The 15,271-nt window shown below is 40.1% G+C and overlaps 1 protein-coding gene across 4 annotated transcripts in view; it reads right to left on the reverse strand.

The window, feature by feature from the left end:
• Window positions 1-15,271, reverse strand: part of gfra1a (gdnf family receptor alpha 1a) — a 162,561-nt gene that overhangs the window by 35,961 nt on the left and 111,329 nt on the right. For all 4 annotated transcript variants that reach the window (XM_088086462.1, XM_088086460.1, XM_088086461.1 and 1 more), the window contains 2 exons: window positions 4,560-4,738; window positions 2,999-3,171 (listed from right to left, as the gene is read on the reverse strand). In XM_088086462.1, the coding sequence (XP_087942588.1) occupies window positions 2,999-3,171; window positions 4,560-4,738 (352 nt within the window). The remainder of the gene's footprint in view (window positions 1-2,998; window positions 3,172-4,559; window positions 4,739-15,271) is intronic.

A 15,271-nucleotide genomic window follows, 5' to 3' on the forward strand; every position in this document is an offset into this window, starting at 1 on the left:
ATGTCTCCTACGTAGGAAACAATATCTCCTACATCGTAATAGATTGGGTGAGCAAAATGTTAGGAGATATCGAGCAAAATGTTTCTATGAAGCTGATCAGATAGGGGAGCAAAATGAAAGGAGATAGTGAGCAAAATGCTAATGAATGTTATCTCCTACATAGGCAATAATGTCGCTTCAACATAGGAGATAAACCTATGTTTTAGCCAATGGTGCTCATAAATAATTTAAAACTAAAAACTTGCCCTTCAGTGCTTCCATAGTTTCTCTTAGAAACTCCTAGTGATTAAAAAATCCACAAACAAACTTATGAAGTTTTTGTTTTGAAATTCATAAACAAAGTTTGAGAAGGGGAGCATATTTCTGTGCAAACCTGAACCCAGGAAACAGTTGTAAGCATAAAACAAACACAAACTCACATATCTGCACTCACAGTGTGATCCATCTAATCACGTCAATCTGGTGCAGAGCCGAGCAGAGCGGTGCGTAGTGAGAGTTGTCAGCGGCAGCCAGTATACTAACACCTGACATCTGGTGAGGGAGCTTGTGGAAATGCATGGCTTTAATCTATCCGTGCTGCCTGACAAATGGACTGGGAGGAAGCTGTGCTGCAGTGAGACCTGTTGTTCAGCCCTGAGCGTATGTCTGACTTATAGACAGCGCCGTGCAGAGAAAAAAAGACAGAGACGGAGAGGAGGATAGAAACTTGCGGTATGAATTTACTGTTGTCATGCTGCTTGCTGTTAAGTAGAGACAGAGGGTGAGGAGAGAGGGAGGAGGACCTGAGGCCACGGTCCAAATGGAGCTCATTTATGAAGCCTAATGCTTCCATTTAATCCCAGGGAGCCACAAGACGGCTGGCTGTGGGCTCCAGAGACTGCATGTACACACACACATACTCCAATGAGGATGATGTCAGATGTCCATCAATGAATTGCTCTTTGTGTGTGTGTGTGTGTGTGTGTGTGTGTGTGTGTGTGTGTATCTGAGACTTGAAGGTAGACATTGTATTTCTGCTGGTGTTTATGACTACAGTGACTATGCATTGTAAAGAGGTAGGGCTGGGTGACACAGAATAAAGTCTTACCACAGTATTTTTTTTTTTCATATCAGTCGATATTGATATATATCACAATATATATCATAATATACATCAAATCACTATTTCTGTCAATCTTTAAGGTTCCCTTTTACTCCTAAGTGAGATATGAAGATATCATAAGGTTCATTTTGGTTTAAATATTTATTTTATGTCAGACATTGAACATGACAAATATACTGTAGAACAGAATTATTCTACTAAAATTCAAAGAGGTCCAGTTACTAAAATTTCCTCCCAACAAAGGTCTGAACCTCATACCTAAAATAAATATCTCGATTAATTGAACATTTTACTTTGATTACGATTAATAAACTATTATTTTGCTTTTTGCTCTTTTTTTTTTAGTTTTGTTTTTTGCCCTCATAGTTCACTGACACAGTTTCATGTGACCACGGTGTGTTGGAGTGTAATAAACATATTTATTATTATTATTTATTAAAATTTTCAGAATAATATAAAAATGAAAAGCTCCATCTTAAACAAACTTCAGGTAAATTTAAGCACATTGTGCTGATAATAGAAACCTCTCCTGACTGCAGGACTCTGACTTCAACTTGTGTGAAGCTTCTGTGCTATTAATCATTTTACTCAGGAGTTAAAAACTTTTGAGTCGGCCTACTTCTCCTATAGCTGCCAACATTCCCAATTATTGAAAGGGTGAAAATAAGGTCATGTGCTTGTGGCCCCGGGCCCCCAAAACATTACATATCTAAATAATTCATCCAAAGTCTGATTAAAGCTGAAACTAACACAAAGTAGTCTGTAGAAGTCTAAAGAAGTCACTTTCACCTCTGCAGATGTGTCTGTTTCAGACACTTTGGCGCTTTGAGGAGAAGCTGCGCTCTGTTTGTCTGTCTCACTGCGCTTTTTTCAGACCATCAGCTGTTTGATCCACGATGACTGCATTTGGTTTGTTGCGGTGATGTTGCTATTATCACTGGCTGTTCGTGTTTTCTGTCAAAACAAGACTAGAATGCGCTCTATCGACATTCTATTGACTATGTCTCATATTTCAATGGATGGAAAAGTTATTTTGTGATTGATATTGTTATCGTTTTATCGCCCAGCCCTATGAAGAGGTGTCTAAGGGGCATGTTAGTGCCAGTGTGAACTTTCCTCATATCTGGGGACACAATACTTCTTCCAGTGAGGGAAACTATTAAGATGATGAAGACAGATGACAAACTACACTGTGGTAATACCTGACCCAAGAAAACCTGCACTTCTTTGGGCTGAATTCTACGCGTTGATGCAGAACTAATGATGGTCTGAGCCATAGACTGTGTATAAAGATGGATGACGTGTCTCTACTTCCTCTTTCTATACAAAAATGAAGGCAAATATCCTGGATACAGGTGCTCCCATCTTGCACTGGTGACATAATTTAGAACCAGATTCTGCAGAGTAGTGATCAGAAAGTGAAGTAACAAGCTCCTTTTACACTGCCTTTTCAAGGTGGGGATTTTGCTTCATTTTTACATCTGTGTTCTGTTTAAATTGACATTTGTGGAGTGGTGGGGCAGAGTTGTCTCAAGGTCAATGTAAAAGAGACAGCCAGCAGGATGGAGTCATGGGTCGGAAGAGTGCAACGTTTAGATGATGTGTTATGTGTGCTAGAAACATCAAAAATCTGAGAAATGTGCCGAAATCTTCCAAATGTCCTTAAATCCTAGAAATGTCCTCAAATCCTAGAAATGTGTATGAGGCGGTCCAACTGGCTCCTAGTTCTGGTCATTTTGCAGAAGTGACCCCCAAGTAGAGTAAGCTGAGTATCTGTGCTCAATCTGCTAATTTCCAGTCACATTTTCATTATCAGCTGTCTAATATATGCAGAAGAAAATGCCCTTAAAATGTATATTTATGAAGAAAATCCATTTCGAAGGTACTGTTTCCGACCTGCAGATGTAGTTGGTCTTGCAGGAAGCCTGCAGTTCAAGACAGTTGGGTTTCTGTTTTTCGTCGTACGAGCACACCGGGACGATGGTCTGACGCCTGCGTTCAGAACACGCCGTCTGGTCGCTGAGCGGACATGAGCAGTACAGCATGCCGTAACTGTGCTTCGGAGGAACCTGTGTGGCACAAGAATCACAACATGAAGTATAGAAGTAAAGTCATACACAAGAGCTTTGACTGTATTATTATTTCGGTCAGATTTCCTGTGACAGACGTCGCCCTTTCTGTCTTTTTAAAGACTTTTTGTTGAGTTTTTGTTGATGAGGTCTAAAGTTGTGTTAATGTTCTTTTCATTGTTGACTGTCTACAGTTACTGTTGCAGCTAACAAGCTTAAAATGAGAATGCTTCTGGTACCTTAATTTAAGACACGGTCACTTAGTTGTGGGTGCTTTTTGATTAGATTTACTTAATTTGTAAGCTTTCTCATCAATAATAATAATCCTAAATTCAGTCTTGTGAGTTTTTGGGAATAAAACCTAAATTTAGTATTATTTTAAGTTTCTTTTTCTAATATAAATCCTGAATTATGACTTTACAATCACAACTTACACCACTGGCAGGTTGTTGTTGTTGCTGTTTTTCATGTAAGGCTGTTTTTTGAGTGTCTCGACCTACTTCTTCTGTTAATTCCAAACAAACTGATCCTGCCATTGCTAGAAATTCAAAACTCATCACTTTATGTGAGCCGGAGAATTCTGAAGTACAAAACTTTGACAACCTTTTGGTTTAATCCTGAAATATTGAGGTGAAGGCATGCATTATAAACTAAAGCTAAAAACTAAAAAAACAGCCAAGTGGTTCTGCAAATGTAAACCTTTTTTTTAAAGACACAATACAGAGAATTTTATAAATTATTATGCAAAAGATGTCAAAATTGTCTCTGCCTCTTAACATTGCTTCAATGGCACAAAAACATCAATAAATTCTGATGTTAAGAGTTTAATGACGCTGTAACAACACAGTCAGGCTACAATAGGAGAATGGCATCACAGTTTTATCTCCAACACAAAGAAAACTTGATGCTCAAGGCTGTTCGCACAAAGTTCTCTGCTGTGAAAAAACAAAATTATACACAACAAGATTAAAAATGTCATGCAATCTTTGTGGGTTTTCTATTTATTCATGTCGCTGACTTGAAGCGATCCCTGTTAAGTTATTCCAGAGGGACATCATGGGAGCTGGGTTGTAATTACAATGTTTCACATCATTTTTTACAATATGGCGCAGACAGCCAAAACATCTTTTGTGTCTGATGACTGAATCAATGTCGGCATTGGAAAAGCAAACCCTGAACAAAAAGGCCCGCGTGATTATTTATTGTGATTTCTGACAACCCGTCTAACTTATGCACTTCAAAATCATTCCTCCTTTTGAAGCACGTCCTTTGTGGTGGACATTCAGCTTTTATCAGATATCAGTCGTTTGGAAAACCTCCAGTGTGTGCGAGCTTTAGTGTTTTTTTTTCGTTCTTTTTTTGATAAGCTTGTGTCAGAAGCGCCTTGCCTTGTCAAAGAACTGCCGCAGGGCCTTGTGGCACTTCCTCTTGTTGCAGACTTCAGCGGTGGAGACGCGGCTGGTGCACGGGCTGATGTAGGCAGAGCGGTACTTCTTGCACGTGTCATTCAGGTTGCACGCCTTGGCAGCGTTCAGACAGTTATTCTCTCTGGCCACTGCAGGCTCGCCTGGAGACGACGAGAGGAGGCACAGGGATGGAGGAGAGGGAGGAGAAGAGAAGAAAAAAGAGAACAAAGGGTGAGACTTAAACAGATGTTATTAAGAATATCACGTAACAGCTGCTTATCTTGTTTTTAAAGAACAGATAGTCAAAGAAAAGTGTCAGTGTTTTATCTAACAGAAAAAACTATGAAAATATCAAATGTGCATCACAAACAAAAAGACTGACAACTGCAGGACAGCGACACCACACAGTTTTTTCATAGTTAATTAACTCTTTTACACTTGGATAGACATTTTTGCGAACTGAGTTCAGACACCTTTCATTAGCATTTCAACCTCTGATATCTGGGAAAATGTATTTGATTTCTTTCAAACACGGGAAAAAAAACTTGGCAAAAATGTTCCATAAACTGCACAAAAAAAGGTAAAAGGTGAGAAAAAAATGAACAGAAAATTAGCTGTGGCTTTTCTTTAGATATTATCAAAAAATCATGGAAAAACTAGAAAACTGTATTTATAACCCTCTTAATATTATATTTAAAATAATGTTAATGTTTTTTTTTTTTTCCAATTCTTGCGATCATTTCTGTGTCTTTTTCTATTTTTACTTTCTTTTTCCTTTTTTTCAAAACTTATTTTCAGGTAATTTTCTTGTAACTTTTCAAAAGTTTCTTGCTAATTTTTTGGGTGACAATGGCGTCCTGCCACCATGGGTCGGGACAGGGTTAAACAAGAGCAACACTTGTAAAAAGATTAAGAAAATGTCATCTTTACAGTGACAATTTTCCTGGATTCACGCTAAGGATGCAGGATATTGGATTTTTTGCCAATATCTGATATATCACAGCTTGACTGATAACCATACCAACATTTTTCCACCTAATTTTAGTGATCATTGAGTCCTCTGTAGGGAATTAACATCATGCACACTCTATATCTACATCAGATCAGTTTCACTCTCAAATATCCATCTATATTGCCCTTGAAAATCTACTCGTAAACACCTTCAGATCAAATCGTCACAAAACAAAGCAACTCAGCTGTCCGGCTGCAGCGTTTTCACGACAGTGTGCGGAAATAAAGAGAGAGGCAGAGAGACAGCAGCACGATGTTTTCTCAAAACTAGTAGATAACCCCAGCAATGCATATTTCAGTCTGTACCTGTGTGCGTCGGCTGATATGAATGTTTATTTTGTTTTTAAGTGTGTGTGAGTGTGTTTGTGTGCAAACTGCGAGCACACGACCCCAGTAACAGTCTCACTTCCTGCTTGGCCCTGCCCGCTAAACCAGGCATGTATTTATGTATGTGCACAGCGTGTGTGTGTGTGCGTGTGTGTGTGCGTGTGTGTGTGGACTCCTTGTAGTCATCAAAGTCTGCGGTGCAGCGCCTTGCTCATCTATCAGCCCGCACTAATTGCCAGTGTTCTCCTTGATCCGCTATCAATTAACATTTTCATAGACTTCTCCCCCTCCTGCTTATTTGGGTGAAAATGGAGCAAAAACAGCATTTTTTTTTTCTCTAATGAGCACCAATTAAAACGGGGGGGAGGCCGGCGTGACAAACGTACAGAGGCGGTGTGTGCTGGTGGGAGGGGTGGAGGGGGCAGCAGAGGCAAACAGCAGGAGCTGTTTAAGCGAGTCAATGAAGCGACCGGCTGATGGAGTGTGTGTCGTGATGTGATGGTTAATGGTGTTAATAAGATTCAACACATCGAGGAGAGGGAGGAGGAAAAAAAGGAAGGGAGGTTGAAAGTGACACGAGACATGATGGGGGTGTGAGCTGATGGTCCCCTGATGTATTAATTGTCAGCAGAGAGGACGCTGTTACTTCTGCTAGAAACGAGGAGACCCTTAGGATGAATGCTTTCCAAAATATTCAGCAGCTCAAAGAAAGTCACTGCTGTTTCACTCACTGCAAATATATTCCATTATTTCCTCTGTTTACTACCTTACTTTCACCTTTTCCTTCCAATTGTCCCCCTTTCCCTTCATCTGTCCCCTCTCTCTCCTGTGTATGTCCCGCCTTTGTCAGTTTACAGGCTCAGTTGGCACCACATCTCTTGAGCAAACAGTCCATAGCAGTGACATTCAACTCACAACCCTGAAAACCACTTTTTAATTCACAATAAAAATAAAGTCATTCGGACAGGGAATTGTTTTTGCACTTTTAGTATACATAAGGTGCCAGAGTGATAATGCAGCATAAAAACAGAGCTTGTTTATCAAAAAAGTGACAATAAAGGATCCCCCGCACCCACACCAGAGGTCCTTGCTAAGTTCCTAATATCCTAAAATCCTAGAAAACATGCTAAAGTGTCCCGAAATCCGTGAAATGTCCTAAAATCCATGAAATGTCTCAAAATCCTAGAAACGTGCTAAAATCCTACAAATGTCCTAAATTCTTTGAAATGTGCTAAAGCAGATGGTCATCTCAGTGGGGCTGATCTCGGTTGATACTGAATGCAGCGGCAGGAAAACAAAAACCTGTCACATGCAGCCTGTTAGTATTTTTGAATGTCTCGTCACTCTGCACTTGGTGCTTCACCTGTTGAATGCTGCTCTGCATTGTGATTTGCAAACAGAAGCCTACATTCAGTATGTTATGAAGCCACCCGCTGAGATTTTGCATTTCATTCATAACATATTTTGTCACCCAACAGTTCTTTAAACTGCCATCATGTTAGAAAAAGAAGTGCTGCAGCTCAAACAAATAAACCCCTCTAATTACTGATTTAGTAATATCAGCAGTGACAGCTGCATCATAGTGATGCGATTAATGAGGTGAGGTGATGGAGGAGACGTTTCTGCTTTTCTCTCTATCCCACTACTCTACCCCCAAAAATCTTTCTCATTTCTCCATCACTTCAAAACCCTCTCAGACACCTCCACTGCTCTCCCGCTCTCCAGCCCTCACGTCCGCCTTCAGTTTCCTCCTTTCCTCCGTCTGTCTCTCCTCTTTGGATCAGTGCGCTCTGGGATCAGACACATGAACTTCATACATTTTTTTTCTCTTTCAGCTGCCTCAGATCGACTCGCTGACTCTCATCTGTTAACCCTGCAGTTGTCCCCCGGGTAGCTGAGCGAGGTTTGTGTTTTCGTGTGTTTATGTTTGACTCTCCTCGCATCATTTGCCTCGTTTGAAAGGACTTGATCAATAGCGCATCCATGTTTTATGTTGGCGGGCGCAGGACCCCCTGGGTTATGAAGCTTGGGAGGCTCACCCGAAATCTGCCGTTATCATACGGAGGGATCCAGGAACTGTGCATGAGCATAAATTTATTTATTTATTTTATTTTTTACTGCGGATGACTTTTAAAATGTGAGCAAAATGTATTAAAAAAAGAAAGAAAATACTGCTTCTTTTTCTTCCAACCTCCAAATGACAGAGCAACTACATTTTAAAGGAGCCACTATTCATGAAGGATGGAGAGTTTACTAGAATTACTGTTATATGCCATGAACCAGTCAAGTTAAAGTTTATATTCCTGTTTGTGGAAACATGGATGAAGTGAAGCTGACCTTTGACCTTTAGGATATAAAATGTCATTGCTTCATCATTATAAAGATTTGAGTGAAATTTAGTCATAAGTAACCTATGAAGTCTTAAGTTAATGAGGAGTTAAAGGTCACTTTGACCTTTAATCTTGATAACCAAATTCTAATCAGTTCATTTTTGAGTCCACCTGATCGTTTGTGCCAAATTTTAGGAAATTCCCTCAAGACTTTCTTAATATTTTGCATCCACAAAAATGGGATGAACGCAAAGTCACAGTGACGTTATCCTCTGACAACCAAATTCTAAATTGTTCATCATCTTTGCGTCCAAATTTGAGGACATTTTCTAAAGGTGTTCTTGATATACAGCATTAATGAGAATGAGACTGACACGAGGTCACAGCGACCTTAGTCTTTAACCACGAAATTCTAATCAGTTCATCCTTGAGTCCAAGTGGACATTTGTGCCAAATTCCAGATGTTCTTGATGCATGCATGAACATGAGATGTATGTGTGGATGTTTAGGAAAATGAAACAGACAAGCTCTCAGGAATCTTTGACCACCAAAATCTAATCAGTTCATTGTTGATTCCAGGTGGCAGTTTTTACCAAATTTGAATAAAATCTTATCATGTTATCATTGAGTCCGAGTGAATATTTGTGCCAAATTCAAGGAAATTCCCTCAAGGTGTTCTTGAGATATCGCATTCACAAGAATGGGACAGATGCAAAGTCAAAGTCAGATGCAAAGTGTGACTTTGACTTTTGACCACCAAATGCTAATCAGTTTATCCTTAAGACCAAGAGGCCATTTGTGCCAAATTTTAAGAAATTCCCTTTACGAGTTCTTGAGATATCATGGGACGAATGGGCGGATGGATAACCTGGAAACATAGTGTCTCCATCTACAGCTATCACAAGCACAGAGGCATAAAAAGGGGAGGAAAAACAGAAAAGAGTAAAACTTTGAAGGCACTCAGCTACTGCTTGAGCTCGTGTTTAAAGATTAATGTATATCAAGAGTTTTGGAGCCCCTTTTAATATCAAAGCTAGTCAGCATTGTAAACAATTATGTCTGATTAAATAAAGGCTTTTAATGTACTTTTGATCCTGTATGAGTGCCAGAAGAGCATCCTCTTTACTGAGACTATTTTGTTTTTCATCTTAAGGCGCACCTTAAAAGGATTCCTGGACGTCATGTACAGTGTGTGAAGCTGACTGAGCACTTGGCCTCTGCATTCAGCTTGTATCCATAGTTTTGCTCTGATATATATTCTCTGGTCGGAGCCAGCACCAGCTCCAGACGGCTGACTGACAGTCTGCCTCTCTCATCCAACAGCATGAATCCCTCCTCCACCTCTGTGGATATGCAGTATATATTTGGAGATGAACTCCCATAAAAAAAGCATTCTACAGATAACGCTGATAACAATGTAACTGTCAGCGTCGCCTAAATAACAATGATGATGTATATTTTATGAGCTGACCCTCTTCCAGTCTTTGCGTGACGGACAAACATCCAGTGCCACGACACAAGCCTCTACCCTGAGGGCGCATTAGTATCTCAACAAACTGTCAGTGGCTGTGTTTTTGGGCTCCATCACGGCATGAGCAAAAGGCGTGTGGAGATTGGACGCCTTTTAACTATTTGAACTCAATAGAAATGGTCCGCCAGTGCCTGTAATGGTATTTTAGCTCATTGTGATTTCATTTCTTGGGAGTATTTTTAAATATTTAGATAAAATTTAGATAAAATCTGCGCAACCGAAGATATAATTTTTTATACATCAATACACTATCATTAACAAAAGCATTGAAAATGTGAACAATTTTTTTCAAAAACTAGACATGTTTTCCCATCAGATATTGCTGCAAAAACAATGAATGCTCTAGCCGTTATGGTATTTATTTTAGATTGATATATCCAGGATTATGCAAAAATGATCTTCCATAGCATTACAGGGACATTACAGGTTATTCCAGCAAAATACTGTTTGCACCACATGCTTTCAGCTGAGAAAAGAATAAATGCTCCAGCTCAGTCAGTCAGCTAACAACACAAACCATTTTCTAATTCACATGAAAAAAAGTGATTGTACTTTTAGTATACAAACTAAATAAGGTGACAGAGTGCATAAAACAGCATCAAAATAGAGCTTGCTTATCAAAAAAAGTGCCAGTAGACAGAGTCGACAGAGGTCCTATCTAAGCCCCTAATGTCCTGAAATCCTAGAAATGTCCTTAAGTCCTATACATTTCCCAAAATCCTATCAATGTCCTAAAACCCTAGAAACATCCCAAAATTCTAGAAACATTAAAATCCTAGAAAAGTAATACAATCCTGAGAACATCAAAAAAATAAAAACCAAAGCAGGCTGAGTATCCCTGCTGCAGCTATTACAGCTCTCACTTTAGATCTACTCAGACAAAACAATGACCTCCTGCCGCCGTCCACAGGAGGTCCAATTTGAATGATATCTGTCTTTCTTGTAAAAATTAGTGCATATTCTTGTGTTTTTGTGCTGTTTTAGCCATTTATTTTCTCCGGCAACATGATGAGAGTCCCAACGCACACCGACACTCGAACATGCACACAGTATATTGTCTAAACCCTCCTGTGCCCCTAGTGTCAGCAAGTACATCTGCTGAACTCCCCTTGCACTCCTGGCAGATGGTATTGTCTCTCAAACACACACACACACACACACACACATACACACACACACTGACACACACCGAGTTTTCTGACAGGGCCCACACAGGGTTGGGGCCGGGGCCATCTGGAGGCCTGGTAGGGGGGAACGAGGCCCCCCCAGTGGCTCATGTTTCCGATTCAGCCTCAAATTGATTATCATGTCGCCTGTTTCCTCCAGTCCCGCCGCCCCCCGCCCCCCCCACCTAATTTCAATTACCAAGGGACGCCGCAGGGTCGAATCCTGACCTCACCCACCTCTGTACCCCGCTGGACCGCTCCTCCAGTCCCCCCTCCTTTATCTTTTCCTCCCCTCTCCTCTGGACTTTCCTTCCTCCTTCTCACAGGATCCCCCCTTTTTTCCGCGTTTCTCCCTTTCTGCTCCTCTTTCATGTCTTTATCCATGCTGCTCTGTGTGTACTCCAATCATTAGCTCCCTTCCTCTTTCTCCATCATCATTATCCATCTCTCAACTTCTCTCTTGTGGCTCCCATCGCTCTTGTTTCTTCCTGTGTCTCTCCTCCCCTCTGCCATCTGTCCTTTACTTTTCCTTTGAAGCAAAGCGGAGTCATTTAATGGCCCTCAGTGGCCTTTCCAAGCCTGTTAAAAACTCCCATCAACTCCCATGTGCGTCAAAGAGTCACCGTCTGAAGTCTACCTTTGCTTAGGTTCACACACTTAAAAGTTTTGTAGGTTTGACAAAAACAGAACAAAAACTCCAGCACAATGGCTGCCTCACACAGCAGAACTGGTGAAAAATTTTAGATTTTCTGGGTCTGCTGCTCATGTGTCAAAAAACGACTCAGTGGTGGCTCCTACAAAACTTCAACAAATAGCCACCGCTCCAGGTTTCACCTGCATGTATGAAAACTGGGAAGCGAGTGTAACACGCCAGGCTGAAAAAAAACAACAAAAAAGTCTCTCAGAGCCATACCCTAAACCCAAGAGGAAATCAGCCATGTTTACTTTACTGTGCAATTTCTTTGCATTTTTGGCCATTTTATTATTATTATTATTAGACATTACTTTCAGGAATTTTTTGCCAAGCTGCTCATTGCCTTAACCAATCAAACCAACTTGTTCAGGTTTCAAAGAGTTAAAAGAAAAAATGAGTTTGAATCTTTTTTAGATAACTGTCATTTTTGACTGATAGGAAACTTTTTATCGTGCTAACACTTTTAGCCATATGGCCCAGCCCTTTATAAATGTTGAACTTCAGCGTGTATGTGGTTGGCAGAAATGTATAATGCTTCTGGTCTGAATATCCAGAAAAAATGTCTGGAATCCAAACTGTCAGTTTTGGGGATGCAACAAATCGGACCAAAGGCTTCAAGTTAAGTTATAAACTGATGGAAGCAGAAAAGGTCAAGAGGGCACAGAGATTATTAAGAGTCATCCTCTGGAAACCATGAATAGCCAATAACGTGTACATGTCAGTCCCTGTAAAGCCTCCTGTAAGTATTCACAGTCGTTATGTTCTTGTCATTGACTATTGTCCTTGCCATGAGCCTCTCTATTGTTACAGCATGCAACTGTCCCTGTTATAGCTATTTTAAATATGCCATACCACCGTCCCAGCAGTTTGTCACTGTCTTAGTCCAACGGAACACATTACTGCACTTCATGTGAGCCAGTCGAGGGTCATTGAGGGGGACTGGAAGCACTTGACAGGTGTGTTTGTTTCCACTCGCCACGGCTCTGCAGCAGTGGAAACAGGAGTGGCTGCGTGCTGCGCCGCTGGGCGACGGACTATAATTCACAGCCTCTTTGTTTGCTAAGTACAATAAATGTGCAGGGATTTGTCCTGGGGGCGGCTGCAGGGGATTACAGAACAAACACGCTGACACCCTGGGGCAACTAGACGTCATATCAAGTGAAGGGAAACGCACTGTAGAAATTGAGCTATTAAATGGCTATAAATGAACTTTCAGCAGTGAGTGGTGGTATGTGCTACCAGGCTGTGCTTTCAAGCTGCAGCTACACAGAAGATAAGTCATTTAGGTAACTTTTTTTAGTTAATTTTGGCTATGTTCATGCATATGACATACATTTTGGCATGATTGTGTGTTTTTGTTTGATCTTGGAATTTCCAGCTCTTACAAAAAGTCCAAATGACACTGTGTAAACAGAAATCGATACTTTCATGCAGTTTACTGCTAAAAATGTGCCGCTGAAACCAAATCAAACTGCAATTTCCGATGCCACAGCGACCAAAGCATATAAACATGCATTGCAATATTTCTGGGTGTCATTCGACATTCATGACATCATATTTACCATATTTGGCATATGGAGAAAATACATGCATATGTACATATACATACATCTTTTCCCTGTCAGAATCAGGGACATATCCCAGGCTGTGATCATTTAACAACAACATTTGTTAACAACATTTAACAAACAAACAAAAAAAACCCATCTAAAAACATAGTGGCATCATGACAAAAACCTGGTATTTAAAGGGTTAACATTCTGAAAATTAATGAATATTTGAATTTCATGATTAGGACTCTGACTGGTTAAAAAATAAGTAATAATAATTACAGAAGAAAATCATGTAATGCATTTTGTGCATAGAGCAATACAAGTGTGTGCAATATTAAAGTACGGGTTCAGTGGATAGATAGATAGCTGTTTGTTGTCAATAAGACAATAATATTTATTGTCATATTTAATTTAACTAGTAAGACAAAACATTTATGATTGGTAAATAACAACCAGGATTATATTAAATCCAAAGTATACGTACGTTTATTGTCTCAGCATGGGCATTATTATGCATATTTTAAGTCTGTTTTTCTTGCAAACTAAATTTCTTCCCCTCCTTGTCTGCGCACGTCTTGATTATTCATTGTGTAAATTACTTCCCTCGCACCTCCTTCCCACTTTGAAAAATTATAGCAGAGTCAGATTCAATAGAAAAATCCAACATAATAAACGAGGCCTGGGGTCTCCTCTCTCTGTGAATCCGCTCTCTCTGTTGATTATCAGTGGTGAGTTACACTGTCATCCGCTTTAATGGGCTCCACGCTTGAAAGTGCAAGACAAGCAGAAATGGAGAGAGTGGAGGGCTGCGAGAGGACGAGTGAAGAGAGAGCCTCAAGGTTTACTCATCTTTCTTCGCCTCTCTTTCCAAACTCTCCACTTCTCTCTTTCTTTCGATTCTGACTCTCTGCCCGCGCTCTCTCTCTCGTTCTGTGTGTTTAATAATCTCCCTCTTCCTCCAAACACTGTCCCAGTGCAATAAAGCCACATGGCACTCGGAACAGCAAATTCCATAACTCACAGTTCCCAGTAATTGATCCCTGTAGTGCAACAGTCTCTTTCTCTCTTTTCCTTTTCCACTCTTCTATCCACAAGTACATCTCTCCCCCTTCCATCACCTCTCGCCATCTCTGCACTCTCAGAAATGAAGGTTTCAAATGGGTTCTTCCTGAAAGACAGAGGTTCCACCCAGAACCATTTGCTTCCAAGAAAGAAATAAATAAATGTTTTTTTTGTAAAACTAAGAGTTTTGTTAAGGACGTTTTTCTTCTAAAGAACCCATTTTTAAGTATGTTAAGATGCAGTGGAATGAGATTATATGGTTCTAGATAAAATGATGGTTCTTGGCACAACCACCTGGTTTGGTTCTTTGATTGGTATCTACATGAAACTCCCATTTAAAAAAGGGGTTCTTGGCAAAACCTCCTATTTTAGGTGTAGATGAAACCCTTGGAATTAAAAAAAAGGGTTGTTGGTACAACCCCTTATTTGTATTCTAGATACAACCACTGAAATATAAAATGATTCTTGGTGGAAATCCCTGGTTTGGATCAAGAAGAAACCATTTGGAATAAAATAGGGTTCTTGGTGGAAACCCCTGGTTTGGTTCTAGCTTAAACCCTTGTGAAAAAAAAAAAAAAAAAAAAAGGTTTTCTGTACAACCTCCGGTTGGGTTCTAAATGAAACCCTTGAAATATTAAAGGATTCTCAGAAGAACCCCCTGGTTGGGATTAAGATGAAACCCTTATGATAAAAAAGGGTTCTTGGTAGAATTTCCGAATGGGTTTTGCAGAAAACCCTTGGGATATAAAATGGTTCTTGGTACAACCCATCTAATTTGGTTCTAGGTGAAACCCTTGGAATAAAACTAACTAAAATAAACACTCCATCTGTTCTCTTTGACTAACATTTCGAGCCAGGTGTCCTCATAAATGCTCACCTGAATTCATCACATGCTCTCACTACCTCATCAGCTTTTCCAATTTCATACACCAAACTTGTTATTTTTTCACCTGGAATTTCAGTTTTGGTCCAAATTATGAGAGCTGGAACTGATGGAGAAGCAGGAATACAAACCGCGGG

Source organism: Plectropomus leopardus, chromosome 13, assembly GCF_026936395.1.
Source record: "Plectropomus leopardus strain MGB_pleo_1.0 chromosome 13, ASM2693639v1, whole genome shotgun sequence".
Lineage (NCBI taxonomy): Eukaryota > Metazoa > Chordata > Actinopteri > Perciformes > Serranidae > Plectropomus > Plectropomus leopardus.